Here is a 27,554-nt window from a genome sequence, read left to right on the forward strand (position 1 = left end):
ATAAATGTCTCAGTGCAGAGATAATCTCTTTTAGTTCAGACGTGTGCCGTTTAACGAAACTCTTGGAGTGCAGTGGCATTAACATATATCATGTCCACACTCTCATATATATGATCTTCAGTCTTCTCATCTGGCTGCAGACGGTCCATGATGCATTGGTGCAGGAAAATGTACTGGGACTAGAAAGAAATAAACCAAAGTTGCTGGTCATGTGAAAAGCAGAACTCTTTTGGGGTGAAATGCATACACTGTATTGTGGTTAACACTTCCTCGTATGCAGTAATACTGCAGGACACTGCATAAATGTTTCCAGTATGAGCTACAGTACTGTGCTGACTGTAGCAGTGCTTTTACTGTATCACTTGCTGTGATGTAAGAGATTTCTTCAAAGACATAAGTGGGTGACTAAATGAAGTTCCAGCTCAGCCTGAAGCAACTAAATGATCAGCTTTACCTCTGTCTGCACCATGTGTGGTCGACTCAATCTCATCTTGTGCACAAAGGCATTGATGCCCACTGCTCTCTCTCGCTCTAGCTCCTGAAGCAGCACATCCAAGGTAATAATGGTGCCTGTCCTCCCCACTCCAGCACTAGAAGAAAGACAACACAGCAAAAGATAAGAAGTCAGTGCCCAGGTATAACAGTCATAAGCAAGTATTTCATGCATAATTTTAAAATGACATTTAACCAAAGTGGTTTCCATTAAAAGTGACCACCAAATGGTACAGGGTACTCTAGCTCAGGCAGAAACAAGTTCTCATTCTGTACCTGCCGTGAACCACAGTGGGTTCCCCAGTCCCCTCTCTCTGTATGTAATGTCTGACCAGTTCTCTGAACTGGATCAGGACTCCAGTGCCCTGTGGGACTCCATGGTCAGGCCAGGCGGTAAAGTGGAAATGTTTCACTATGCGCTCTTGTGAGGTGTTCTTCTGTGAAGAAGATTCACATAAGTAGGTCAGTTTCTTCAACCAGTATAGTGGTTGGTATATGATTCATGAAGTCTTCATCACACACCACAAGCATCATCCTCTTCAAAAGTAAATGTGCACAAATTCAGACTGTGTAGACACACTCACAATTTTCATTCACTTTGTTTTGCTTTGTGACTTGGAGATATATTAATACCAAACTTATTTAGTTACACCATTAAAATGTTAGTTACGTACATGTTTCACTCTGAATTCCCTCAATGTCCAGTTGGACTCTTGCTCCTCAGAACTAGTGGTGACCAGCATCTCTCCGTAAAGGCAAGTCTTGCCGTCTGCAGGCCAGTACTGTTCACACTTAGTCTGGGGAAAGGAAACATACAAAAAACAAAATTTGGTTGTTTTAATGTATCTGTAGCAACAACCATAGATCTGTATCAGCTCTTTGTGGGACCGAAAAAACCCTTGAAAACACTGAAATAGAAATAATTGTGTGAACAGTAACACATGTAAGTTGTCACCATTTGACAACACATAAGCTATAACAGCAAATGATTCACAACAGCTCACTGATTTTTTAAAAGTTTTAAGGTCCCTTAAAATCTAGCAATAAAACTATCAAATATCTTCCGGGAGACTCACCCGTCCTCCCTCGATGCAGTTGGTTACCATGACGATGCCTCTCACTCTTTGTTCCCAGATCATCCTCCAGAAATCATTGACTGTACCAGGCAGAGGACCCTGAGTAGCAATGTACTCTCGGTTGCTGCTGTAGCCCTAAGAAACAATAGTCAAAGTTAATATGTACACTTCTCTAGCTTTTATATGTCCTATATTGTTCACTATGACATAAAACACAATTTTATCCTCATGAAGTCACATAAAGTCAGCACTGCATACACTGCTAGACTTCAAATGAAATGTGGCAACTTTATTCCAGATGATGAATTGTTCAAGTTTATTAAATCTTCCCCTTTTAAGGTTGTTTTTTTTGACAGTTTGAGTCAATAGTGATTGAGAAAGCTTCCTGTATGATGGAATATTTTAGTTACAGAAAGATTGTCAATTATCAAGTAATACCTACTGGCATGTAACTGGCATTAATGTAGTCAGAGATCCCATCGGGATTGGATGTAGTTAGCCTCACTCGACACCAGTCATCTAGGTTGAAAAAGCAGAAGATGGTTTAACTGTAATGCACCACAACAGCTGGAATGTGTCAATGGATCTGTCATGATGCAGCAGTAAGAGGACGAGCTTACATGGCAGTACATTGCTGAAACGGTTCTTCACTTTGTTCTCAGGCAGCAGAGCTACCTTTCGTGTCTGCTCGGTGCCAACAGGAAGAAGGTTCTGTGTGAATGTTGGCAGATGACACGCCATGTGAGTGAGACAAAGGTAAACAGAAAACAAATTCAGCAGTATCGAAACTGTACAGATGCAGTTTTACAATACTATACAGATAAAAGGAAGGAGTAGAAGAGGAAGAACAAAGTACAATAAGCTTTTTTATGCACCTCATATTCCTCGCTGAAACCTCTGTTTTCATCCGCACTTAGGTGATAGAAGTGGTCTGGAAACTTTGCAATAGAAATAGCTCTGAAAGAAATAAAACAGAACAAAAAAACACGATTGTATACCTTATCATATGTAAGGCAACTGAACTCATACATGAATGTTTCAGAATAAAGATTGACATTAAATTTACCTCATTTTGAAGACCTAATTAATTTTTTTACGACAACTGACAGTGGTGTTAACATTATGTAGAGACGATTAAAAATGTACTTACTTGGATTTATTAGAGAGTCGGGAACCTTCAATGAATGTCTTTTTTCTGTGGGAAAGAAGCAAAGAGGTTCCCTGCTTGAGTCTGACTGAGTATATTTTGGCAAGATAATCTAATTAGTGTTGTCACTGAGTCTGCACCAACCTGATAATATCTGGTCTTAAAAACAAAATGAAGACAGCCAGACAGACCAGAATTATAAAAAGCAGGATAGCAATCACTGACCCTGCAATGACTCCTACAGGGAGTAAAATCTGGATTAAATGCTTTGTAACATACAGTGCAGTAATAAGATATTCAACACAGCTGAGAATCACAGTCACATTATCTTTTTTTCCCACTAGGGTGAATATTGTAATGTATAAAAATGAGGAAAAAGTAAGAGTATACTGTTTAAAATGTATATCAGGAAAGTATAAATTAATACATTCACTTGACTCACCCCTTGGATCAGTAGGGCATTGAAAAACATATGGTTTACGACTTCTCACATTCCCAGATATTAAGGCTAAAGATACATCATATGTTCTTGCAGGTTGGAATCCAGCTATTTCGATATCCTGTGTCTCATTATTATGCTCCTTGTAAGTCTCCCCAGTCACATTCACCTCCACAGTGGTCCACAAACCATCCGGTTTATCAAAGACAATAAGGATAGAGTATCCAGCTGCCCAGTGCTCACATCGAGCAGTTAAATCTGAAGGAGCTGAGTAAAAACAAGTGGAAAGATGCATTTACAGTTACAAACCTCAACATACATGCCAACAGACCAGTGTTAATATGTGATTTGTCAAAAAAGATAACGCAAATTTGTGCATTACTATAGGTACACACATTTTTGACGAAAATAAAATCATTTTAAAATCAGCACTCCACTGCAAAACATTAAATTATCTTTTAATCCAATCCCTAAGAAATAGTCCAATATAACACAGTAATATCACATACAATATTGATAACTGATTAATTGCTTAAGTCACTTATCAAGAAAAAGCCAAATATTCTGTGATTCCAGCTTTAGTGAAGTGAAGATTTGCTGATTTGGTTTCAAGCAGACACACAAAAAACTGTACTGCAAAAGGAATATACTGTAAATACTGTATAGATTGAGAAATATCATGCTACAGTAGTACTTCACTTTATGTCTGTAGGAATAATAAATGCAGACAAACATTTAGCTGATGAGGTAAATCCATTTTGAACTTACGGATTGTCAATACGTGGTCACACTGTGGAAAGAAGATGGAATTTCGTTCGTACACAAGAGACACTGAATAGTTTGCGCCAGGGTAAAGGCCAGTAAATGACACATTGCTGCCTTCAGGATTGGCTGGAATTTCTTTTGAGCCATTAGTGGCTGTTGCCTTCGAGAACAAGCCTTCAACCGTTCCTTGGATTGATGAGCTAGTAACATGCCAGGTTACACTGCTACAGTTTATGGCTGAAATGACAGAATTGATGAGAAAATAATTACAGACAAAACCTTTCATTTGTAAAAGTTAGTACAAAATTCAATCAAACATTCTCAAAAAGCTTCAATAAAATATCAATTAACAACAGAGCACATACCTGTTACTGTAAAGCCTTTAAAAGCAGTGCTGTTGAGTTCAGAGAAGGATGTGGTCACATTGAATTGATACTCTGTTCCAGGGCGGAGAGATGGGACTGAATGTGACACAACTTTAGAGGATTCATTTGGTTTAACTGGAATAATTTTCCCATCGATTTGTAGAAAGTAGCTCCAGTTTTTATTCACGATCTTCCACTCCAGAGTTATACTGGTCACAGTGCGTGTTGTCATATTGACGAAATCCACCATTGGGGGAACTGATGGAAAGAAAAAAGCCTTGACTCATCGCCAAATTAAGGATGTGTGCTTTAAAACACACACTCATATATCAATGTGAATGACTTTCAGATTGAATTTTATATATTTTTATTTAATATCTGATATAGCACCCTTTATAAAGGGTCTATATGTTGTAACTAATGACTCCTAATGTATACTTAAAGGTCACCTACCAGTCACAGCGTTAAACTGGAATCCAGTGCTTTTAACTTTCTCAAACACAGTGAAGAGAGTGAAGTCATATTTAGTCCCACTTGTGAGTCCTGAGTGAGTGTATGTCACTTGATGTCCCTCTGATGCAGTGACATTTATCTCACTTCCATTGAACACAAGTGTATAGTTGAGGATGTCCTCCACTTTGTTCCACTGCAGAGTTATACTGGTCTCATTTTGTCCAATTGATTTGAACTCTTCTGCATTACGAGGAGCTGCAATGTAAATAGATAATTATAAAGAGACATGGAGAATGAACTTTAACTAATTTTAAAAAAATGACAGGTTATACCTGACAAATTATTGTGTATTGGATACTCTTTTCAACCAAATAATAAGTTGCATCCAATTCCATTAGTAGCCACAGTCAAAATATCAAGTGAGAAACACCCATCTGTTACTGAGAAACTTTAAATTAGATATGTTTACTGAGCTCTGTCCTGGCTCTTGTTGTTGGGCTTTATAAGAGAAAAACATCTTACCAGTGACTGCAGTCAGGTTTACTCCACTGCTTTTGGCATATTCAAACACAGTGAAGAGAGTGAAGTCATATTTAGTTCCACTTGTGAGTCCTGAGACTTTATGTGTCACTTGATCCGCTGATGCAGTGACGTTTATCTCACTTCCATTGAACACAAGTGTATAGTTGAGGATGTCCTCCACTTTGTTCCACTGCAGAGTTATACTGGTCTCATTTTGTCCAACTGATTTAAAATCCTCTGCATTACGAGGTTCTAGGATGTAAAGACACATGGAAAAGGAACTGTAAAACAATTTGATTTTAAAAAATGACAACATATACCCAACAAAATGTTATTTAGTGTATACTTTTTCAAACAAACAATAATTTGAATTCAATTCCATTAGTAGCCACAGTCAAAATATTAAGTGAGAAACACCCATCTGTTACTGAGAAAATTTAAATTAGATATGGTTACAGAGCTCTGTCCTTGTTCTTGTTGTTGGTTTATATAAGAGGAAAACATCTTACCAGTGACTGCAGTCAGGTTTACTCCACTGCTTCTGACATTTTCAAACACAGTGAAGAGAGTGAAGTCATATTTAGTCCCACTTGTGAGTCCTGAGATTGTGTATGTCACTTGATCCGCTGATGCAGTGACGTTTATCTCACTTCCATTGAACAGAAGTATATAGTTGAGGATGTCCTCCACTTTGTTCCACTGCAGAGTTATACTGGTCTCAGTTTGTCCAACTGATTTAAACTCCTCTGCATTACGAGGTTTTAGGATGTAAAGAGACATAAAGAAGAAACTGTAACAAAATCTGATTTAAAACAATAACAGGATATACACAACAAAATGTTGTGTTTTCTATATTTTTTTAATGAATAGATCATTCAGTTCCAGTATTTATCAGCCATAGTCAAAAATATCAAGTGAGCTCTGTCCTGGCTCTTGTTTTGGGCCTATATAAGAGAGAAAACATCTCACCAGTGATTGCAGTCAGATTTACTCCACTGCTTCTGACAGTTTCAAACACAGTGAAGAGAGTGAAGTCATATTTAGTCCCACTTGTGAGTCCTGAGACTTTATGTGTCACTTGATCCGCTGATGCAGTGACGTTTATCTCCCTTCCATTGAACACAAGTGTATAGTTGTGGATGTCCTCTACTTTGTTCCACTGCAGAGTTATACTGGTCTCAGTTTGTCCAACTGATTTAAAATCCTCTGCATTACGAGGTTCTAGGATGTAAAGACACATGGAGAAGGAACTGTAACAAAATTTGATTTTAAAAAATGACAACATATACTCAACAAAATGTTATTTAGTGTACACTTTTTCAAACAAACAATAAGTTGCATCCAGTTCCATTAGTAGCCACAGTCAAAATATTAAGTGAGAAACACCCATCTGTTACTGAGAAAATTTAAATTAGATATGGTTACAGAGCTCTGTCCTTGTTCTTGTTGTTGGTTTATATAAGAGGAAAACATCTTACCAGTGACTGCAGTCAGGTTTACTCCACTGCTTTTGGCATATTCAAACACAGTGAAGAGAGTGAAGTCATATTTAGTCCCACTTGTGAGTCCTGAGTGAGTGTATGTCACTTGATCTTTCCCTGATGCAGTGACGTTTATCTCACTTCCATTGAACACAAGTGTATAGTTGAGGATGTCCTCCACTTTGTTCCACTGCAGAGTTATACTGGTCTCATTTTGTCCAACTGATTTAAAATCCTCTGCGTTACGTGGTTCTAGGATGTAAAGACACATGGAAAAGGAACTGTAAAACAATTTGATTTTAAAAAATGACAACATATACCCAACAAAATGTTATTTAGTGTATACTTTTTCAAAAAATAATAAGTTGAATTCAATTCCATTAGTAGCCACAGTCAAAATATTAAGTGAGAAACACCCATCTGTTACTGAGAAAATTTAAATTAGATATGGTTACAGAGCTCTGTCCTGGCTCTTGTTGTTGGGCTTTATAAGAGGAAAACATCTTACCAGTGACTGCAGTCAGGTTTACTCCACTGCTTTTGGCATATTCAAACACAGTGAAGAGAGTGAAGTCATATTTAGTCCCACTTGTGAGTCCTGAGATTGTGTATGTCCCTTGATCCGCTGATGCAGTGACGTTTATCTCTCTTCCATTGAACACAAGTGTATAGCTGAGGATGTCATCCACTTTGTTCCACTGAAGAGTTATACTGGTCTCATTTTGTCCAACTGATTTGAACTCTTTCACATTAAGAGGTGCTAGAATATAAAGAGACATTAAGGAGAAACTGTAACAAAATTTGATTTAAAACAATAACTGGATAAACACAACAAAATGTTGTGTTTTTGTGTAGTTTTTTAAAATTAATAGTTTCATTCAATTCCAGTATTTTATTCCAAAGGAAAACATCTTACCAGTGACTGCAGTCAGGTTTACTCCACTGCTTTTGGCATTTTCAAACACAGTGAAGAGAGTGAAGTCATATTTAGTCCCACTTGTGAGTCCTGAGATTGTGTATGTCCCTTGATCCGCTGATGCAGTGACGTTTATCTCACTTCCATTGAACACAAGTGTATAGTTGAGGATGTCCTCCACTTTGTTCCACTGCAGAGTTATACTGGTCTCATTTTGTCCAATTGATTTAAACTCTTTCGCATTAAGAGGTGCTAGAATATAAAGAGACAGTCATCCTTGTAAATATATATCACCATGTCTCTGTATTAGCTGCTGCGAGTTTTATGTTGCTCAACTGATAAATAGGAGTGAGTGTATAAATGGAAAATACAAGTACAAGTAAACATAGCTGTTCATCTTTGATTTGCATATCAAAAGTGCCTGAATCCAAATGTATACTCAAACATCACCTACCAGTGACAGCAGAAAAATTGTATCCAGTGCTGTTGGCTCCATTAAATGTAACGAGAGAAAAATTATATTTTGTCCCAGCACTCAAATGAGCGACCACATGTGTAACCGATGTCTCTTGATGAGGTGCAGTGATATTGTCCACCTTGTCATTGTTAAAATACATCAGGAAGTATGTTGAGATGTCGTTAACCTTGTCCCACATCAGAATTATACTGCTCTCATTTTGACCCAACACCTTCACGTTCTTTACATCTACAGGAGCTAAAAAAAAAAAAGACAAAGTTGACAGTTTCATTTTAAAAACACACAAGTCTGCACTTATAATACAAAGAAAAGCAGACATGTCACCAAACAAATATAAAGGACAGCAGTGGTTTAGTTGTCAGAATGGTTGTGGTTGTCAGTGGAGTGGTTGATATTGTAGTTTGTTGTGTTTTTGTCTTTGTTCTTGTCAGCGTTATACCTGGTGTTGATCTTGTGTTGGAGTTAGTGGCACCCTAAAAACAGAACAGCAACAGAATCATTGGGGCACACCTAATCCCAAAAATATCAAAGTTTAATTTCATAATTCACAAAATTGCCAGAAGTGTTCACCTAGCTATGGAATCGACACCGTTGACAGAACTCTAATGCAGTAATAATATTTCTGCTTTTATCTTGTATGTATATCATATTGTACCTGTACTATGAATAAGCAGCATGATGGGAATGTTCAAAAAACAAGTTCTACTCTACTTTCTACTCAACAGTTCCCTTATAGGTAGACAAAACCTTCTGAGACAAATATGTGATATTGATGTGTATGAACCTTGAGGAAACAGAGATCTTCAAATGCAAATTATGGTCCAGAATTCTTTTTTTTTTTTTTTTTTGCATATTGTACTTCTACTTTTAAATCTACAACAAGTACAACACCTAACATATGCTGGTTAATGAGCAGACAGAAAGATTAAGTCAGACAGAACTGTCACATCATTGCTTTTTTAAAATAATAGCAAAACACATTCACTGAATACAGATATTTGTGCACAATAGGCTCTTAAAATATCTTCCATGCGCCATATTTATTTCCCTATTATAACAGTCAAAATACTATATTTTTTAATAAATATAGGCTATAATACAAAACAGTATCCAGATACAGATCATCCTCTTGTCTAGAATATAAAATAAAGTTAACAATACATATTGGAGGTACAGCTCCCTTTCTGTTTTAAACTTAACAAGTTATTTCCTCATTCATACTTTTGTGTCTCTGAGAAAGTGAGTGAGAAAACATTACTGCAGCTGGGAAATAATAAATTCATATTTCACCATCTGAAAAAGTCCATCATCCTTATGCTGTTCAATAGTCTTTTTTGTTTTCTGTACAATGTCCATTTTGATATTTCAGACTATTAAACTCCACTGTCAAAACTTTGGTATGGAGCATATCACGCACTGAATCTCTGTGGTTTTGTCACTGTATTGTTTCCTTTTGTTGAGGGTAACTTTCTGGTGAATAAAGGTACACTATCTGATCACTATCAAAGTAGAAGTTAAAAAAAACTTACCCGAAGTAGACTCAGGAAGACACACAGCAGCAAGTGGTTTGGGGTGATTTTGAAAGATAACATCATTGTAAAGATTTAATAAGCTGCAGACATACTATAAACTTGTTAAATTCCTTTTGGTTTGCCGTCCCAGGGTGAACTTCAAGTTTCTATTTTCAGTACTGCCACTTGTGTGTTGACTAAAACAACAGCACTTCAGGTTGGCAAACAATGTTTTTCAGCTGACACAGTTCAATATTAATTTTATTTCAGTGGTGTTGACTTTTAATTCTTAACCATGTCCTCCTCTTTTAACCTCTGGTCCCTGCTTATAATGGCAAGTGACTAAGCTGCTTATCCTTTTGGCCTTGTACAACCTTTGCCTTGTCTGTTACTTCCTTATTAACGGTCATTTGTGTGCCACATGTCAAAGGTACGTACATGTTTTACATGTTTATCAATGTAAATTGCTTTATATCTGCTGTGTGTTTGTCATCACTAGTTTATGACTGTACCTTTATGATGTGTAAACAAACATTTATATTACCCCGAAAAATCCTTCAAATACTGCTTGAGTTAATTTATAATTATTTGTTTTTTAAGTATTTTTAAATAATTGTTTTAAAGATTTCATATTTAAAATTACTGTCTAGTCCCTTCTTTTGGGCTGATTTCACAGAATTGATTTGCTTTAGGTTTCTCTGCACTGTCTCACTGGGTTGTGATATTTATAGCTTCCTTGTGGTTAACATCTATGAAGAACTGCAGACAGAAAACACCACCACCACTTATATATTTAACAGTGGATGAGGGCTTCACAGTGTTTCACACTACAGATTAATAAAAGTGCTGGTCTGTCAAAGACAACATTATCCAGCACTGTCCATTGGGGAAACATGAGGAGGAAGTTGGCCTTCATAAATAATAATAGTTTTCCCCATCTAATAAAGTTACATAATATCACTCTGAAACAAACCATTATGAACATATATGTTAGATACTGAGCATAACCACTGCTCTTTTTAAAAAGAATATTTATTCAACATTCATGAAAACTTACTGTATTTTATGATTTTTGGTTCCTGTCTGCATGATAACTTTTATGACATTTTAAGACCTGAACTATAAAGTTATTACTAAGTGAAACTAATATCTAACCTGGAGCTCCAATCTGGCTTTGTCAATAACATAAAGAAGAATCTACATTTCATCTATTTAAAACTTACAACTGCATGAACAAAACTGATTTAAGTTATTACTTTGGTGTAACTAAAACCTAGTAGTAACTTTGCAGTACAACAAATTGTGCAAATACAGGGAAAAAATGTAAAGTTTTCAGGTCTATCAAAAGTCTTGCACTGACCCAGGCTGACAGTATATGAGGTCCTACTGTGCACTATGTGTATCTGTAAAAATGGAAAAATACCACTTGTAAAATTATTCTGCTTAACATTTCTGAGGGCATCACTAAGTCTGTTACTCTCTGAATCACTGATGCTGAATGATGCTGCACTCTTATTATCATAAGTGTTTCAGTTCCCTGTTTGGCCCACCCTCCCAGATTCTCAACAGACTGCAGTATGCTGTAACTTTACTGTAACATTTTATCCACTACATCACTCCTCACCATAGCCAAGACATAGGCTATACTGGCCTCCCATCATCACAGGTTTTATCTAAAATGTGTCATGTCCTCATGTTTGTTGAGGTTTTCACTTGACTGAGCATTGTGGAGCACTTTGAAACCCTGACTAAAATGTTGGTTGGGCCTAGAGATAAAAAAAAAAAAGTATCTGTTACAGTATTATGGCTCAGCAATATATGGTCACTTTTACTCAAACATATTAAAACAGTTAGCTGTTTTTTTAATACCTGGGTTGATTGAACATTGCCGGAAAAATATCATGCGCCCCCAACACAAGGGATGGCAGCCGAGATGCACAGACTGAGAGTAGAAACGCGCAAGCGTAATTTGTTTTCTAGGATGGCGAAGTCATGACCCGCCCTATTCTGTCTCTGATTGGCTAATACTCATTGCCTTCGTTGGTTGGGTTGGTTAGGTTTAGGCATGAGGAGTAGGATTGGTCAGGGTAAGCCAATCAGAGGCAGAGTAGGGCGGGTCATGACTTCGCCATCCTTGGAAAAAAAGAAAATCTTGCGTCAAGCGTAAACATGAAGATACAATCAACCAGCCAGCCATAGTAGCACGGGTGAAGTGGAGAAACGTTACTATCACAGGCCAAGTGAGTGACAAAAGACCAAATTTTAGCCACAGTCAGGCTCAGCTAACATATCTGTCTCTTGGGTTAACTCGTTGATGCTAACTTTGAAACGTAAGCTAACCAGTCAGTCAGTATACAACTTCGGCTAACGTTAGCTGTCAGCGTTTACTTGTTAAGATGGCGTCAGTAGCCTTTTGTTTGTGTTTTCAACAAAAGATAAAGTCAGGGCTTGTGAGGTGGAGCTGATGTTTTCTTCAACTAATTCTATGTAACGAGTGTTAACCGAACTTCAGTTCAACTTAACAGCTAACAAAATATGCTAACGTGAGCGTGACCTAGCTTTTTGAACACCTGACCTCAGAGGTTACATCCCACTTGAACCCCAACACACTTCACGACACATGACGACAGTCTGGCTGATGTTTAACTAAAGCTGTTAAATATCTGTTACTTAATAGTTGTCCGGCAAAGAAGCGCAGAACTTGTATCAACTTACTCCAAAGGGCGAGTGAACAAAATCGGGAGACACATAAAACTATCTGAGGTTAAATGTTGGCTTCATCACCACCAAGGTCAGAACTGGATTTGGTTTATACAAGTCGCATTAATTGCACTGGGTTTTTTTTCTGTCTTTCAGAAATGCAGTCTGTGGTAAAACAAAACCTCCATTCGGAGTGCGAAGGAGACATCAACAAGCTCATCAACCTGAAGCTCAATGCATCCTACACCTACCTTGCTCTGGTAAGAATTATGTAACAACTACATTAATCCAGAGTAGAGCTGCAACGATTAATCAATTAGTTAGCCAACTATTAAATTAATCTCCACGTATTTTGATAATTAGTTGATCGTTTTGAGTCGTTCTGTAACAAAATTTGTCCAAATTCTCTGGTTCCAGCTTCTTAAAAGTGAATGTTTCTTTAGTCCTGATGGTAAACTGAATATCTTTAAGTTGTGGACTGTTGGTCGGAACAAAAGAAGACATTTGAGGATGTCATCTTAGGCTTTGGGAAATAGTGATATTGACATTTTTCACCATTTTCTGACATGATCAAGTGTGAAAAATAATTGACAGATTAATTAATAATGAATATAATGGTTAGTTTCAGCCCTAATCCACAGCAATGTAGTTGCTGTATTTGATAAGCAGTGCTTATTAGGAAATGTTTTTGTATTGATTGTTTTCCTTACTTACTTGTCTGCACTGTAATCTCTAAATACTGTGGTTCTCTCATCTCTTTTAGGGGATGTATTTTGACAGGGATAATGTTGCCTTGCCAAAATTCTCCAGTTTTTTCCTGGAGCGTTCAGTGAAGGAGAGAGAGCAGACTGAGAAGCTGCTGGAATATCAGAACATGAGAGGAGGCCGAATTTTGCTTCAGACTATTGCTGTAAGTGCACAATGTACAGTTTAGGGCAGTATTTTCAAGCCATTTTTGTTGTAATTGAAAGATTTTTTTGTTGATCCGAGGTTCAACTTTCTGTTTCTAGAAACCAAGTAGAGAGGATTGGAGAGGTGGACTGGATGCAATGTCGTTTTCCCTGGACTACCAGAAGTCCTTAAACACATGTATCCTTGATGTGCACCGCAGAGCTGGCAGCCACTCTGACCCTCATGTAAGTCTGACACCGTTAGATAGATATAAATGCTATTGTTTTAAGGCTGTCATTTAACTGTGAGATGATATGAATAAACAGCTACACTGGTTGCACATTAAAAATACTTTTTTGTGTGAGTTCAAGATGTATTGAGCAAACATGACTGTCTATGATAGATATGAAGGATGATTAGCCTAATAATATCAACTGTGTCCTAATTTATCAGTTATTTGACCACCTTTTTATAGCATATTTCTGTCTTATTTCTTTTGTAGCTGTGTGACTTCCTTGAGCAGAACTTCCTCATCGACAGCCACGACACCATCAAGAAGCTGGGCGATTACGTCGGCAGTCTGACCCGCATCACTGCGTCAGAGACCCAGGGTCCAATGGGAGAATACCTCTTTGATAAACACACTCTGTAAACGTTACAGCAGTACAGTGAATAAGCTCCACATTTCAATAGAATAAGCTCCACATTTCAATAGATCCATAGAGTCAAAGAGGGCATCAGCCCCTCCCTTAAGGAAAACTATACAATATTTTCACAGATTACCCCAAACTTCATTCTTGTACCAATGGCACAGGAGAAGTACAAAAAAGAAAAAAAAAAAACCAAAACAAAACAGAAAATACCTCACTTGTTCTTGTATACCACATTGGAAAAAAGTGTTCTCACAACTATGGTGCTAAAAATGACAATTTTCCTACTCCGTTAAAATGAATCACTTGTTCATTTAGACTCCGTTGTATCATGTGTCATGCATTCCAGTGTATCAGAGGTTTTGACCATCACAAAAACTTTATTAAAATGTGTACTATTTTGAGCCCAAAAAAAAAGATTTAAAAAAGTTTAAATATCATGGAAACATTGAATAAAGTCAAATTATGCTAACACCTTGTTTTTGTTAGTATTTTTTCTGGTAACCACTGCAGTTTACAGTTGAACTCCACGTCCAGTTGTTGGGACAGATAGTCATCTGATCTATCATGCAGTCTAAATACACTTTCTGTCCCTTTCCTGATGTTATGTCTGTCCCCCATAGAACACGGTAAAGATAACAGTGGGACTTTGCTTACTCACTGTTGGGTGGGAGCTTAATGTTTAACATTAGTTTACCAGGCAGCCTGCGGTTTCAAAGTGTCCATGCAGCTTCTTAGTAAATTATATGTTTCAGCAAAGATAAGAAACAGTTACAGAAGTTTGTCTACAGAGTGCATCACAGCCAGACTACCTATTGTAGTCTGTTAATGTTTCAGTTGCAATCTAGAGACACAGTGCAAACACACCCTAAATAAACCATACAAATATTGTACAGTTGGGGAAAAAAATCTTGGACTAATAATTGGAAACATTCACAATGGCAAAGAAAGATTATGATTGATTGAAATTGCAACAGAGTTTACAAAACATAATTTGGGGATAATTAAAGTGGTTTCTAGTATTTCTGTGTATATTTAAACTTGGAGGAAGTAAAAGAAACCAGTTAATTGGCTGATCTAGCTGACTGCAAAAGCTATACATGTCATGGGACCAGCAGTCTTAAAAGCTCTGCAATTATTAGAACTGATAAGAGAAAACTAACAGCCAAATATTTTGTCGAAAAATAGTTTTATGCTGGTTTCAGCTTCTCAAATGTAAGGATTTGATGCTTTTTTTGTCATACATGATAGGTAATGGGATATTTTTGTGTTTTGGACTTTTGGTCAGACATAAAACATTTGAGGACGTCACCTCAGAAATTATAACTAATTTTTCACCAATTTCTGACATTTCTTAAACAAAACAATTAATCGAGAAAAACGAGATTATGGGCAGATTATTCAATAATGACAATAATCATTAGTTGCAATAAATTCTGTAAAGCTGATAATATTCCATTTTTGTCTCTGTGTTAGTGATTTTTCCCATTTTGTTTCCCTCTGTAGTTTTGTGTATTAACTATTAGTGGAGGCTGTTGCATGTTGGATTGGAGCCACTGAGATTTCCAGATGTAGCAGTGCAAACACGTGGCACCATGCCTGAGGATTACTGCTCACTGTGCTATAAATATGGCTATGTGTTTTGTACAGTAAAATCGTAAGCCAAGGGATGGAATATCCACTTTCAGTGAAAGTTGGTGTTAGATTGACGATTGACTGCGAGGGCAGCTATGCTGAGGGGATTAGCGAAGGGCCGGATGCACTACAGTCTCTTCAATCTAATGGATAAACACAACCCACCACTGCCATGTCTCATGAAACTAATGAACACTTTTCCTTCCAGCCAAGGAAAAGCCATAAATTGTTCAACATGTGTGAAATTGTTAACAGACAAGTAGAAATATAAGAAAAGGAGACTGTTGCTCTCTATGCATTTTCAATCAGACATAAAGCCACAGATGTGTTGCAGCATTCTGATATCAGGAGGAGGGGTAAGGGGGATTAAATCACAACACTGCTCTAGTGATTTGCCTGCACTGTAGCTGTGATGGAAAGGGTTGCAGAGACCCTGCCAGTCAGAGTCAGCGCCATACTGAAGGAACAATGGGTGTGTGAGGGCTTCAACAGGCCAAAGGGGAAGCAGCAGGAAATACACTTTGAACTAAAAGTTGCTCCAAAAAGTCTGTCGGCAGAGAGGAAATTTGAGGAACGTATCAACAGGTAAGATGAATATTACATAAGCTTTCAGACATTTCTGTTGTGATCAAGTGAAAGAGTACTGCACTGCAAAAAATGTTATAACCAGTGAAAAAGGCTAGATTTTCTGAATTCAATTTCTTTAAAATGTTCAAACAAAATCAGAATAGGTTTTTAATAACTACTCAAAGGACTTAACTTCTCGACTGGCACTAGTGATGTGATGTGTTTGCACAGTTCCCTATACATTTGAAGAAAACCATTTAGACCAAATAAAAAGCTAAAAAAAAGTATTATGTCAATAGTCAACTGATAACAACAAAGTTGTAATTTCATTCAGCATCTTCCTATATTTAAAGCAGCTGCAACTAGAAAAATATGATCACTAACTAATTTTAAATTCTTTGAGAAATATTTGTGTGTGTCTCTAACAAAAATATAGAGTTTCTTTATGTAAATTATAAGCCTGGCATCACCAGACTAATTCGCAAACATGAGCTCAGCATATTCGTCTGGTTCCAAGGTTGGTAAATTATATTCTTAAAATTTTAATGTTCCTTTTTTGTTAATTTTAAATAGCGTGGGGATAAATACTAAAGAAAACCACAGTATACTAGACCACTTCTATGTTGGCCATATTCCTCTGGGCTTTGAAATATAGAGATATCAGAGGGCCATGGGTGAGGAAAACTGAGGGAGGAGACCAACCCCTGTTTATATGAGCTTTGAGGCTCTGGGGTTTGGGATTAATATTGTAGAGCTGGAGTTTAATCCAGTTACGTGTAGAGACAGTGACGAGTAAAAGCGGAGAGAAAAATGGGGATGGGACAAAGTGAAAGGGTGGGTTATGGGGCGGGGGAGATGACAGAGAGAATGAGAGTAACAGAGGGATTAGGGTCAGCCATGTTGAGCTTCTGGCTTAGAGATGCTTTTGCACTGTACTGCGACGCATGGACACAGGGATTACACAGCGTACATATGAAGTTGTGTCATCTCTCACTGTAGAGGCCAACGTGACAGACACAACATAACAAACCAGCACAACGTGAATAACTGCGCTGATTCTGCCTTTTTTTTTTCTTCTGACAGCTGACATGAGGTTGGTCAGTGCTGGGGTCCGGGCCCGGAGGGCTGCGGAGCCGTCTGAACCGGAACCAGAGGAAGCAACAGAGCCAGTTCATCACGAGCACTCTCATACAGAACACCACGAGCACTCCCATACAGAACATCACCCCGGCCACGACTACAACCACATGAAAGACAAGTTCATGAATGAACTCAGTCATCTGCCAAGTAAGCCTCTCGTAGGATTGACAAGAACACATCAGGGGAAATTCATGACTTAATTTACTCATAGAAATAAATTGTGCACTGTAATAATTTGAGAGGGGAAATCCACCTATGTACAGAATTTACATTATTATATATATATATATATTATTACATATTTGTATTGACCAGTTTAGCCTAGCTTTACTAAAAGTTCAAGATACTGTAGATATGAAGAGAAAGTTCCAACACTAAACCACTGACTGTGTTTTTGACATTATCACTATAAAGAATGGTGCTTTTATATGACTATGAGCTTGTTTTCTGTGTCATTATACCAGCAATTTCTAAGTGTTGTGTCTAGGAAAATTCATGTGGCTAATGCGCATGAGAATTGTTTACCCTTTTTTTAATAAGTACTGCTGAGGCGCCTCGAGTAAGGCTCCTAATAATTAACTGTACAGTGCCACTCCCAGCCGGGAGTGTGTTATTATCTGATTGTGGAGAAGGGTGTTGCCGACAACACACATGCTCAGCAAACCGTCCCTTGATAAACAAGTGCTTAAAAACAGAATTTAAGGGTAACGTGGAAATGCTCAAATGAACCTTACAGTCCACAGTTGTTGCTAGGAGATATTTTTATTTCAATAATATCATGGATTAAGTCTTGGTTCTGTTTTTAAGCTTTGGAAAAAATTGTCAATGCTAACAGATGGCCACTGAACTGCTTTAGATTATAGTAGTAAACTGACTTATCAAAGTGGATTTCTCTTTGCTGTAATCTCAAGATGTGAAAGATTTAAATCTTCGTGAACATACTGATGTGTCAGAGCAACGTGCTTTCACAAAGCCTTTGATAGAGAAGGTAGCGTTTAAAAGTTAATATGTCTGCTCCAAGATCAGGTTTCTTTTTTTGGTTGTTTTGTTGGGGTTTTTGTTGTTGTTTGGGGGTCATGTTGTTATTATGAATGTAAAGGACATCAGAGGACCAGACATCTATTCCTCTATGCCATAATAATCATACTCACAGCCTACATACAGTGAATACTGATGTGCAAATTTTTCTTTTTTGATTTTCCAGTTCCCATGTGGGCAGTAGCAGCCATTGTTGTGGTGGTCCTGGTTTTGGTGGCATGCTTCATCTTCTGTGTTTTCAAAAAATGCTTTGGAAAAAAGAAAAAGCCAAAGAAAGTGAGGGAGGGGAAGACAGGCCGCCGCAGAAAGGCAAAGGAAGGTGAAGGACAGGCTGGAGAGAAGGTACGATATGATGTGATATGATATGATAACGGCGATACAATCTTACCTGTTCTAGACCTTCAGGATGAATATCCATTGCGCTGATGTATCTCATAGGAGGGGGAAGTGAAGAAGGAAGGGGAGGAAGAGGAGAAAGAACAGGAAAAGTTGGGTAAGCTGGAGTTCTCCTTGGACTACAACTTCACAGATTGCCAGGTGGGTCCTGTGTGAAGAAAAAAAAAACATTATCAGTCTCATAAAAGGCATTTATATTAAATATTACAGTATTGGTGCTCAACAAATTACTATCAGAAAAAAATACATCATTTTCATGACCACTCATTCTGACACTTGTTCTCTTTTGTCTGAAGCTCATAGTGGGTATCCTTCAGGCTCAGGATCTCGCTGCTATGGACATGGGGGGCACCTCAGACCCCTATGTCAAAGTCTTTTTGTTGCCAGACAAAAAGAAGAAGTACGAAACCAAGGTTCAACGCAAGAATTTGTGCCCCGTTTTCAACGAGACTTTCATTTTCAAGGTACCACGTGGCTGACGGTGTGCCTTTGTTGACTTGATGTTGTCTGTGTTTTTGTTTGTTTGTTCTTTCTCTTGTCTTTTATGTCTCCGTCACAGCTAATGTTGGTGTTCCAGGTTGTTGATGAGGTATCACTTTTTATCCCTCTGAGTTCATGGGGCAGACGTTTGGCCTATGTCTCTACTTCCCCTCGTCTTTAGTCTTTCATTCCTTGAATGGCGTCTGTCAAGGTATCCCTCCCCGAAAAATAATTGTGTTTTTAATTGTTTCATGTCACTCTATGTGTTTTGTTACTGTCTGGATTTGTAAATGCTGTCTACCTCCACTTATTGCACATGGCAAAGTTGAGCATCAATTATCTTAAAACTGCAAGTTTCCACTTTTTTTCACTTTGCGATAACTTCCTCTTTCTAGATCCCGTATGCAGAGTTGGGTGGAAAGACTTTGGTGCTGCAAGTTTTTGACTTTGATCGTTTCTCCAAGCATGATATGATTGGCGAGATAAAGATTCCCATGAACAGTGTTGATTTGGGACAGCCAATGCAGCAGTGGAGGGATTTGGAGAGTGGTGAGAAGGAAGAGGTATGATAGATCATGTTTTCAGTTAACCATAGTAATATATAATATTTCAAAATATTTATAAGCACTTTTCTAAATAATATACTGTATGTTATTGCTTCCAGGAAAACTAAGAAATCATGATAACCAGCAGTTTTGTAAAAATCTAACAAGTCATGATGGTAATGCATTATGATTTTTTACATATTTTCCTTTCAGCAAGAAAAACTGGGCGATATTTGCATTTCTTTACGGTATGTACCCACTGCTGGGAAACTTACAGTGAACATCATGGAGGCAAAGAATCTGAAGAAAATGGATGTTGGTGGCTTATCAGGTAATCTTTCCATTTGTTTTTATTCTGTCAAATGTGTGCTTAGTTCCTTTTCTAAATGTGCCACTTCCACAAATTTCAGTTTCATGAGGAAGTGGAATAGCCCCACATTACACAACAACTATATCATCCTTTTTTCTTCTTCCATAAGATCCATATGTGAAGATTGTTCTGCAGCAAAATGGAAAACGCATTAAGAAGAAGAAGACAACAGTCAAGAAAAACACGCTCAATCCCTACTTTAATGAAAGTTTTAGCTTTGATGTCCCCTTTGAGCAGATACAAGTAAGCAGCGTCATCACAAAAGTAATCAATTTGAGGCCTAAAAGACACTAATAGTGTTGACGTTGGGAGAGATTGATAACCCGTCTGGTTTTTTTGTTTCAGAAAGTGCAGGTCGTCATTACAGTGTTTGACTATGATAAACTCGGGAGCAACGACCCCATTGGAAAGACCTTCATGGGTTATGGAGCTACAGGTGTCGGCCTGCGCCATTGGTCGGACATGCTGGCCAATCCCAGACGTCCAGTAGCCCAGTGGCACACTCTCCTGCCGGAAGAAGAAGTTGATGCGGCAGTCAAAGCAAAACCTCGCTAGAGTCACACCTGTCTCAGTTCAGAAAACATGCTGTTTATATGTTTCCTCAGTGTTATTCCTAATGTATTTTCAATTTGCATGTTCTGTTTTTCATACATTTTGTTTCTTTTGAGATACTTTAACATGTTTGTATGTCTGCGGGTGTGATGTACTGATATGTTTGATATTTGGTTGTTATTAAAACCTCCGCTTTCCCTATAAACCTGTTACATCTGTAAACCAATATAACTGTGTACTTGTGTACATGAAAATCACCAAAATGTAAATGTGCATCCGTTGTGTTTGCTCATGCATGGGCCTAGCAAAATTTGGATGCACTGAGGAAGGATTTCAAGATAACTCTGTGTTCCTCTGAAAAGTTTTAGACATGGTAGAGCTTCTACATCTCATGTTTTGTACGATGGGCCTTTTTGCTTATTTTGTATTGCTGTGGTGCACCAGAGTCCTAAAAATGTTTGTTGTAATGCTCTGGATCTTTTCAAAAGCTAATAAACCCACAATGGACAGTTTCAGATCAAAGCTTCTCTCACTCTCACCTTGAATTAAATTCAAAGGGTTTAATTTAGTTAGTATTAGTTTATGCTCTAACTGTGAAAACAATTAAAAGTTGTAGGAGTTCAACTCTAGAATACTATTAGATAAATGAAGAATATTATTGATAATGATTAAAGAGAGAGGAGTACTGTCAAATCCAGCTTTATCAGTGGTAGTAAAACTCTGCATCTGCTTTACAGGTCCCTGATGATTACACAGAGGGACAGTAGATTCTTGTGGTGAATCCTTCAGTACTGTCATGGCCGACTGGAGGGTTCATCTTATGTTTCAGGAGATGTTTCATAAAGTAGATCTTCATTATTATTGTTTGGCTGCAGCTACAACAGTGATAATGTGGCTTAGGCTAACCGCTAACATCTTAATTTACATAATACACACTAAACTGCCATCAGTCTATCTGCTTGAGTGCTTGAGTGCACTTTTAACGCTTGGCTAGCGTTGCTTACAGTTAAGTTCAAATGAATCCTCTACTGTGATTTGAAACTAGCACTGTCACCGGGAGACGCCCCCGGCAGAGGTCATATAGGCGGTCGCCTAGGGTGCCAAATAAGGGAGGGGGCACCATATGAACGGGACATGTTTTTCTTTTGGTATTTTCAACAGGTGTGCTTGCTTTCATACAGCTTTTGGAAATACACACTTGTTCTCCCTTCTTAACATTTTTCCTTTCTTTTTCAATGAAACAAAGTAGTCTCGTGCACATCCACAAAACCTCATTGGGGTGCTGGATACAAAAAAATAATTAAACTAGATATCCAAACACTGCATCAGAGCTCTCCTTTCTTAATTTTCAACATTTTGACCAACTACAGGTCTCCCTCAGACAAAGGAAGACCTGCAGTTGGTCGAAATCCAAACGTTGCAGTAGCAGGCATCAATTGCAGGTACCAAACATAACTATGTACAACACAAAAACAACTGGCATGGTAATACTGAAGTTATAGACTATACAAGTGTCTCATGTAAAGTCTTGTCTTTGGGGTCTGAAAGAGTCAATCCACCTTGAGCATTTATTGGTAAATTGATCTTGGTATACTCTGAGGGAATGTCAGTTTCTCCATTGTATATATTTGATGTCTGTCTCTTACTTGTAATAAACTGCTGTAATACAGCTTATTTGTACTCAAGCTGGGCGGTTTATTAACTTCATAACATCACAGCATGATGAACCAACCTCACTGCCTCACTTACTGTGCGTCTTATTCTAGCTCTCTGATTGGTTACACGGTGTGTCCGTCTACTTCTATTAACCAATCCCTTGACAGTAGTTATCAAGCCCTGCAGATGGCGTCTGTCCTCCCCATGTAGAAATTGTTGCCTAGCAACAAAACCCAAACTTTCTGTTCAGACGACTAGTTAGCTGCTTACCACATTGAGTCATCATTTACAAACTGTAAGGTGAGTTTTCCCATCATTTTTTACTTCGTTTACACCGGACGCAACTTATAGCAGATTTTATCAGCATAGTGTGGTTAGAGGAGACATTTGTGGCCAGAAATGACTGCTAAGTTACATTGATAAGCTAACATCCGTTCTTTTCACTTTAACGGTCAACGACTGCGCCACAAAGCTAAACTTTACTTTTTACTGACATAACGTTACACCTGTTACCTGAGTCTTCATGTTAACCGTGTTCACCAAGATGTACGCCTTTCTTTTTGCTCACATTACAGGATGAGTGGTGGTCGGGCATCTGAGGGCGCGGGCTGCGTGGCCTTCTGGGGCTTCAGTCCTGCGCGTGACCTGCTGAGCACAGGTGAGAGCCTCTGCGCACGAGGATACAGCACGCACACATGCACCAGAGCAGTTCGGGGTTTATGCAGTAGTCATAAAGTCATACAGTAGTGAAGTAAAGTCACCAAGCATATATACTCAAGTAAATACTGTATTTCAAAGCAGTTTTAAATATTTCCATTATATGTTTCTTTATGTGTTTACTTTATTGGGGAAATTTTTACTCCACTACATTTATTTGACAGCAGTTACTTTTCATTTCAAGTTTTACATACAAAATATATGAGCAATTTATAAAATATGATGTATTATTATATTAAACTAACGTTACCTAACAGTAGGCTATAGGAAGGAGTTAGAATTAGCTTCACCCCAACTACATTTAAGTATCATATTACATGTTAATACATCAATATTAATGATCCTATGATATAATGCAAATTTAACACCAGTGGCAACTCACAGTTTTGTGTAATGAGTACTTTTACTTTCAATACCTATGGTACATTTTGTTGATAATACTTTTGTATTGTACTTTTACATATGATAAGTGCAATTTTGAATGCAAGAGTTTTACTGATTGCTTAGTATTTTATAGTAAGGTATTGCTACTGATTTTATGTTATACTGGTAGATTATCTATTACAACGGAAGCAGAAAACAAATGAGCTGTATTGAATTTGGCAATTTACTCAAAACCCAACAAATCATTCATGAGCACTGAAACAATCTGAATTAAAACAATTAACTACTAAATTAGAAAAGACAGTGGCCACAACCTTCACTGGATATTTGTTAAACTAAACTATAGCCTACCTACTCAGCTATGACCCTCCACTTCAATCAATGACACTGACAGTCCCTAAAAAAATCCTATTGACATTTTCTATGAAGCATTATTTTGTAATTTAATTTTTGAGATATGTAGGTCTGGGAATCACATTTTCGATATTGGGGCAGAAACAATCATGGTGTGAACTACAGGGGAGCCAGGAGGAGCTTGGCTCCTCTTAATAAGACATGAGCTCCCCTGAAAACATGAACTGTGAAATTTTGTGGGGTCTCTAAACTATTAACAACAAGCTATTTTTGCCATGTATTTCTATTTTTCTGTATCTTCATCACCATGGATCATGCTTAAAATTAGGCTATTATTGATGTATGATTCATGTACAAGGGTGATTCATCACTAATTCACTTTAATAAAGATACCAGCATGCATGCTATTCTTGCTATCACCATCAAAGTGTGGCAGCACAATGTCATAAACTGAACTCACAAAGATCAGAATAAACCCTCTCATGTAAAAAAAAAAAAGTGAACGCCCCTGAAGGCCATAACTTAGTTGAGTTTCTGTACCAATATCAAACCAATACATTTTTAATACCTTACCCTAAGAACAATGAACATGTTTCTCTACAAACTGCTGTTTTTCATTTAACCAGAGAAGTCAAACTCTCTTTGCTGTTATAATACAGTCTAAATGGTTTTTATATCATATAAATATCTGTATAATATATATCATAACCTGAATATGAAGAATAATTAAACAAGACTATGAATCTGACCAGGAATTTGATGCCAACTTTTGATACCTTTTGCTACAGACACATATTAGTTGGTACAAAAAAAGTGTGATACCCAGTGTTAGAAGTATGGTGTGTTGCAGAAACTGTACTTTCCATCTGTTTCTGTCTCCAGGTCCTGAGAGACAGGAGGGGGAGGTCAATGTTTTACTGGTTGGCAGTGGAGATCCACGACATATTCTGAAGACCGTTGCTGGTTTACGGGAAAAAGACAGCCTTCATGTGAGCTTCTGTATCTTAAACTGTGTTGTGACCCCCTGAGAGCAGATTGCTATACTCTAACATGTGCCGCAAACACCTTCTCTCTGCTACGCTGTAGGTGTGGGTGATTGAAAACAGCATGGAGGTGGTGGCAAGACAGCTGCTGCTCCTCTACCTGGCACTGATGCCCCAGGAAAGCATGGGACTTAATGGTGGGTGGGATCTTGTTAAATTGATAAATTATTAGTTAAATTATGAATAAAACTAGATGTATTGGCATGTTTTTTATTCTCAGAGAAGACAGAGGTTTTCCTGGAGGTGTTTGGGAACAGTGAGATCCGCAGTCAGACAGAGGAGATGCTGAGACGTGTGGCATCGCAGCTCTCACTGTCTATTACTGACACACTGGACACAGTCACACACCCCTGTCTGAATACAACTCTTCTCAAGGTACTAAAAATCTGCTTAAAAAGATGATACCTCTGTGTTTTTGTGAGATTACAGAGTTCTGCTGCCTAAATACACCACAAATTCAGTTAAAGTCAACTAATTTCTTTCTCTTTAAATGTTTCTACAGTTCAAGGAGCGAGACGAGCTGGCCAGGATATTCAAGTTGTGGATCCAACCTCAGTCATCATCATCCTCACCTGCGTGTTCTGCTCCTATCTTAATGTCCAAAGCCTGGGATTATCGAGTCCGGCAGCACCTCGGGACACGCTACGATTCCAAGAGGGGCTGCTTCGACTGGGACCTGACTATGAAGTTGCATGAGAAAGGGGTATTTGAACATGTTGTGTACTTTTCCTTTGATTGTGGATTCAATTTGCTGCCCAAATATGTTAAATTTGGACCAAGAAATGAGTATTTGAAAGCTTTAAATGTCTTAAATGTTGGATTATACTGATACTAGATACTGATTCTCCCTCTGCAGTGTGGTGTCATTAACAAACAACAATATGTCCGATGGAGGGAACGGGGCTTGGCGTTTGAAATGAGGGAAGGTGTCTACCAAATAACTAATCCAAGTTTGCTCTCTTCAAGAGTGTTCAGGCTGGTAAGTGTCTGTATGTGTCTGATATGCTAAACAGCGCAATACGGTCATATCATGAAGGTGTGTGTGTGTGTGTGTTGACAGAAGGGGGACAAAGTGGCAGTGAGGGGCTACTGGGGAGACATAGTATCCAGTCCTTACCTCTCCTTCGGCATTGAAACCGATGACAAGAGCCTGCTGAAGACGCAGAACGGGCAACACATCAAGGTAAAATTTAAAGCAGTAATTGTGGTTCTTGTGCGTTTACATCATCATTGTTCAGCTGTGGTAAGTTGTGCTTAAACTGATGAACATATTGATGTCTTCTTCACATCCAACAGACAGCCCAGGATATCTCCTTTGCAAATGTGCAGGCATTGTTCCAGTCCTTGTCCAGTAGACGGGGCTGCCCCACTACTTCTCAGTCAGAGGCAGAAGAGCCATCCACAAAGACTGACCAAAAACCTGCCACCATTAATGGTAAATTAACAGCTACCTATTAATAGCAGTACGCACGTGGCTTTAGATGGTTGGCAGTACAGCGCAGGTTAGAACATGAAACTCGCTCGATGACAAAAGCAGTTTAGCGGTTCAGAAGTGTAAATGGGAACTGGGTCTTTAAGTCTTACAAGTCTTACAGCATATGGTGCTGTAGATCACTTCCCATCCTGGTTAGGTGTTTAACACATAGAATAACTATGTTTGAAATGTAATAATTTCAGCACTGAATTTTCTTTAATCATTTTCAGATCTGATGCATCTAAATCGGATCTCTGTGACCTTCCTGCCCATGGATTCACTTCAAAAACTGCCTGAAAAACAGAAATACTCCCACTTTTTCAACACCATCTACTTCTCAGCCAGGTGATAGCTCTTTTTTTTTTTTTACAAATTACAACAAATATAACGTCACATGACGTTTTTTGTAACACCGTAACAGAAAACATAACAGATTTCAAACGCAGACTCCTGGTATGACTGCTGACCATGTTTCAATTCCGTGTTTCTGTTTTCCTCTTGATCATCGCTGTGAAGCTGCATGCACCATTTGGGCCCAGCGATGAGACAGATTGCAGCACCAGACGCTGTGCTTGTCGTGGAGCTGGCCAAGTGAGGGTTTTTATAGTAACAGGGCTTGTTACCATGGTGACAGTACAGTCACCAAGAATATAGTGTCTGCTATGTAACTGCATCTTAGAGTGTAGAATATTTACTTTTGTGTATTTGATATTTCTTATTTGCCACATATTGCATATTTGAGTTCATTGATTGACACAAATTCTAAAACAATTTGCAATCGTTACTCATGTGTTGCATTTGTGTGTCATTGCATATCTTAGGTACTTTCTGGACCTCAATAAAGAGCAAGAAACAGGCTTTGCAGAGAAAGCGGTGAGCATCGCTCTTGAGGCTGGATTTGAACCGTGGCATGTGGTGAAGAGTGATCACGTTCACGCCGTTTTCAAACCACAGAAGAAGTAAATGCAGAGGAGCTGTTTACTCACTGCTTTCCCACTGTCAGCACCTTTATTTTCACATGGTGCAACAGACTGATAGTCAAGGTGATACTGCTTCACAGCACAGACATTTTTTTGCAGACAGAATTGATGTTTTTCCTTCATAAGGAAGTTTAGCAGATGATACTTGTTTATTCTTGTTGGAGTTTTCATGCTTTTTCTTTCCATAGATGAATGTTTGTTTGTAATAGCGGTGACTTTATTCAATGTATTTCAGCAATGATAATAAAATTTCATTTTCCATTTTAATTTTTATGTGCATTTTAATAATTCCAAAGTGGATACATTTCAGTAAATGCCACACAAAAATCTATTATAT

At 38.1% G+C, this 27,554-nt stretch overlaps 4 protein-coding genes and 1 long non-coding RNA gene across 9 annotated transcripts in view; 3 read left to right on the forward strand and 2 right to left on the reverse strand.

The window, feature by feature from the left end:
- The window catches only part of LOC122971172 (receptor-type tyrosine-protein phosphatase eta-like), a 28,303-nt gene extending 16,615 nt beyond the window's left edge, over positions 1-11,688 (reverse strand). The window contains exons 1-7 of one of the 2 annotated variants that reach the window (XM_044337697.1): positions 9,664-11,688; positions 8,574-8,607; positions 8,111-8,371; positions 7,657-7,908; positions 7,249-7,500; positions 6,738-6,992; positions 5,260-5,511 (exon numbers count right to left, since the gene is read on the reverse strand). In XM_044337697.1, coding sequence (XP_044193632.1) covers positions 5,260-5,511; positions 6,738-6,992; positions 7,249-7,500; positions 7,657-7,908; positions 8,111-8,371; positions 8,574-8,607; positions 9,664-9,729 — 1,372 coding nt within the window. In that variant the 5' untranslated portion in view covers positions 9,730-11,688. Of the gene's footprint in view, positions 1-5,259; positions 5,512-5,768; positions 6,122-6,737; positions 6,993-7,248; positions 7,501-7,656; positions 7,909-8,110; positions 8,372-8,573; positions 8,608-9,663 lie in introns of those variants that run through there. The other variant, XM_044337698.1, reaches the window with a different exon arrangement.
- Positions 11,689-11,766: 78 nt separating this feature from the next.
- Positions 11,767-14,360, forward strand: zgc:56095 (Ferritin, lower subunit-like). Of its 3 annotated transcripts, none has more exons than XM_044337707.1 (5): positions 11,767-11,885; positions 12,502-12,605; positions 13,109-13,255; positions 13,356-13,481; positions 13,739-14,360. In XM_044337707.1, the coding sequence occupies exons 2-5, from the start codon at positions 12,504-12,506 to the stop codon at positions 13,886-13,888; spliced, it is 525 nt and encodes a 174-aa protein (XP_044193642.1). In that variant the 5' UTR covers positions 11,767-11,885; positions 12,502-12,503; the 3' UTR covers positions 13,889-14,360. The 3 variants fall into 3 exon arrangements, with proteins under 3 accessions (XP_044193642.1, XP_044193641.1, XP_044193643.1); XM_044337706.1 differs by lacking the exon at positions 11,767-11,885 and adding an exon at positions 11,892-11,975; XM_044337708.1 differs by lacking the exon at positions 11,767-11,885 and adding an exon at positions 12,282-12,408.
- A 79-nt stretch (positions 14,361-14,439) lies between these two features.
- syt5b (synaptotagmin Vb) lies at positions 14,440-22,395 on the forward strand. Of its 2 annotated transcripts, XM_044337701.1 has the most exons (9): positions 14,440-16,106; positions 17,172-17,375; positions 18,433-18,608; positions 18,705-18,803; positions 18,959-19,126; positions 19,538-19,705; positions 19,901-20,018; positions 20,167-20,300; positions 20,403-22,395. In XM_044337701.1, exons 2-9 carry the CDS (start codon positions 17,177-17,179, stop codon positions 20,610-20,612), a joined length of 1,272 nt encoding a protein of 423 aa, XP_044193636.1. In that variant the 5' UTR covers positions 14,440-16,106; positions 17,172-17,176; the 3' UTR covers positions 20,613-22,395. The 2 variants fall into 2 exon arrangements, with proteins under 2 accessions (XP_044193636.1, XP_044193637.1); XM_044337702.1 differs by having other exon boundaries at positions 14,440-17,375.
- Positions 18,423-22,866, reverse strand: LOC122971182. Its single transcript, XR_006399423.1, has 3 exons — positions 22,779-22,866; positions 18,655-18,810; positions 18,423-18,514 (listed from the first exon to the last, which is right to left on the reverse strand). It is a non-coding gene; the product is annotated as an uncharacterized LOC122971182 (long non-coding RNA).
- LOC122971173 (dynein axonemal assembly factor 3-like) lies at positions 22,476-27,484 on the forward strand. Its single transcript, XM_044337699.1, has 12 exons — positions 22,476-22,565; positions 22,841-22,923; positions 24,603-24,709; positions 24,807-24,900; positions 24,984-25,138; positions 25,266-25,466; positions 25,620-25,742; positions 25,824-25,946; positions 26,060-26,198; positions 26,468-26,582; positions 26,754-26,828; positions 27,059-27,484. The coding sequence occupies exons 2-12, from the start codon at positions 22,842-22,844 to the stop codon at positions 27,198-27,200; spliced, it is 1,356 nt and encodes a 451-aa protein (XP_044193634.1). The 5' UTR covers positions 22,476-22,565; position 22,841; the 3' UTR covers positions 27,201-27,484.
- The last annotated feature ends 70 nt before the right edge of the window (positions 27,485-27,554 follow it).

The sequence above is a fragment of the Thunnus albacares genome, chromosome 20 (genome assembly GCF_914725855.1).
Source record: "Thunnus albacares chromosome 20, fThuAlb1.1, whole genome shotgun sequence".
In the NCBI taxonomy this organism is placed as follows: Eukaryota; Metazoa; Chordata; class Actinopteri; order Scombriformes; family Scombridae; genus Thunnus; species Thunnus albacares.

Excerpts from the sequence above, each read along its gene's own strand:
- LOC122971173 (XM_044337699.1), top strand. The coding sequence starts at position 22,842 with ATGAGTGGTGGTCGGGCATCTGAGGGCGCGGGCTGCGTGGCCTTCTGG. Across the intron at positions 22,924-24,602 it reads GCGTGACCTGCTGAGCACAG|GTCCTGAGAGACAGGAGGGG; the intron begins GTGAGAGCCTCT and ends TTCTGTCTCCAG. Across the intron at positions 26,583-26,753 it reads ACCATCTACTTCTCAGCCAG|CTGCATGCACCATTTGGGCC; the intron begins GTGATAGCTCTT and ends ATCGCTGTGAAG.
- zgc:56095 (XM_044337706.1), top strand. Across the intron at positions 13,256-13,355 it reads TTTTGCTTCAGACTATTGCT|AAACCAAGTAGAGAGGATTG; the intron begins GTAAGTGCACAA and ends TTCTGTTTCTAG. Across the intron at positions 13,482-13,738 it reads GCAGCCACTCTGACCCTCAT|CTGTGTGACTTCCTTGAGCA; the intron begins GTAAGTCTGACA and ends TTTCTTTTGTAG.
- syt5b (XM_044337702.1), top strand. The coding sequence starts at position 17,177 with ATGAGGTTGGTCAGTGCTGGGGTCCGGGCCCGGAGGGCTGCGGAGCCG. Across the intron at positions 19,127-19,537 it reads ACGAGACTTTCATTTTCAAG|ATCCCGTATGCAGAGTTGGG; the intron begins GTACCACGTGGC and ends TCCTCTTTCTAG. Across the intron at positions 20,301-20,402 it reads TCCCCTTTGAGCAGATACAA|AAAGTGCAGGTCGTCATTAC; the intron begins GTAAGCAGCGTC and ends TTTTTGTTTCAG.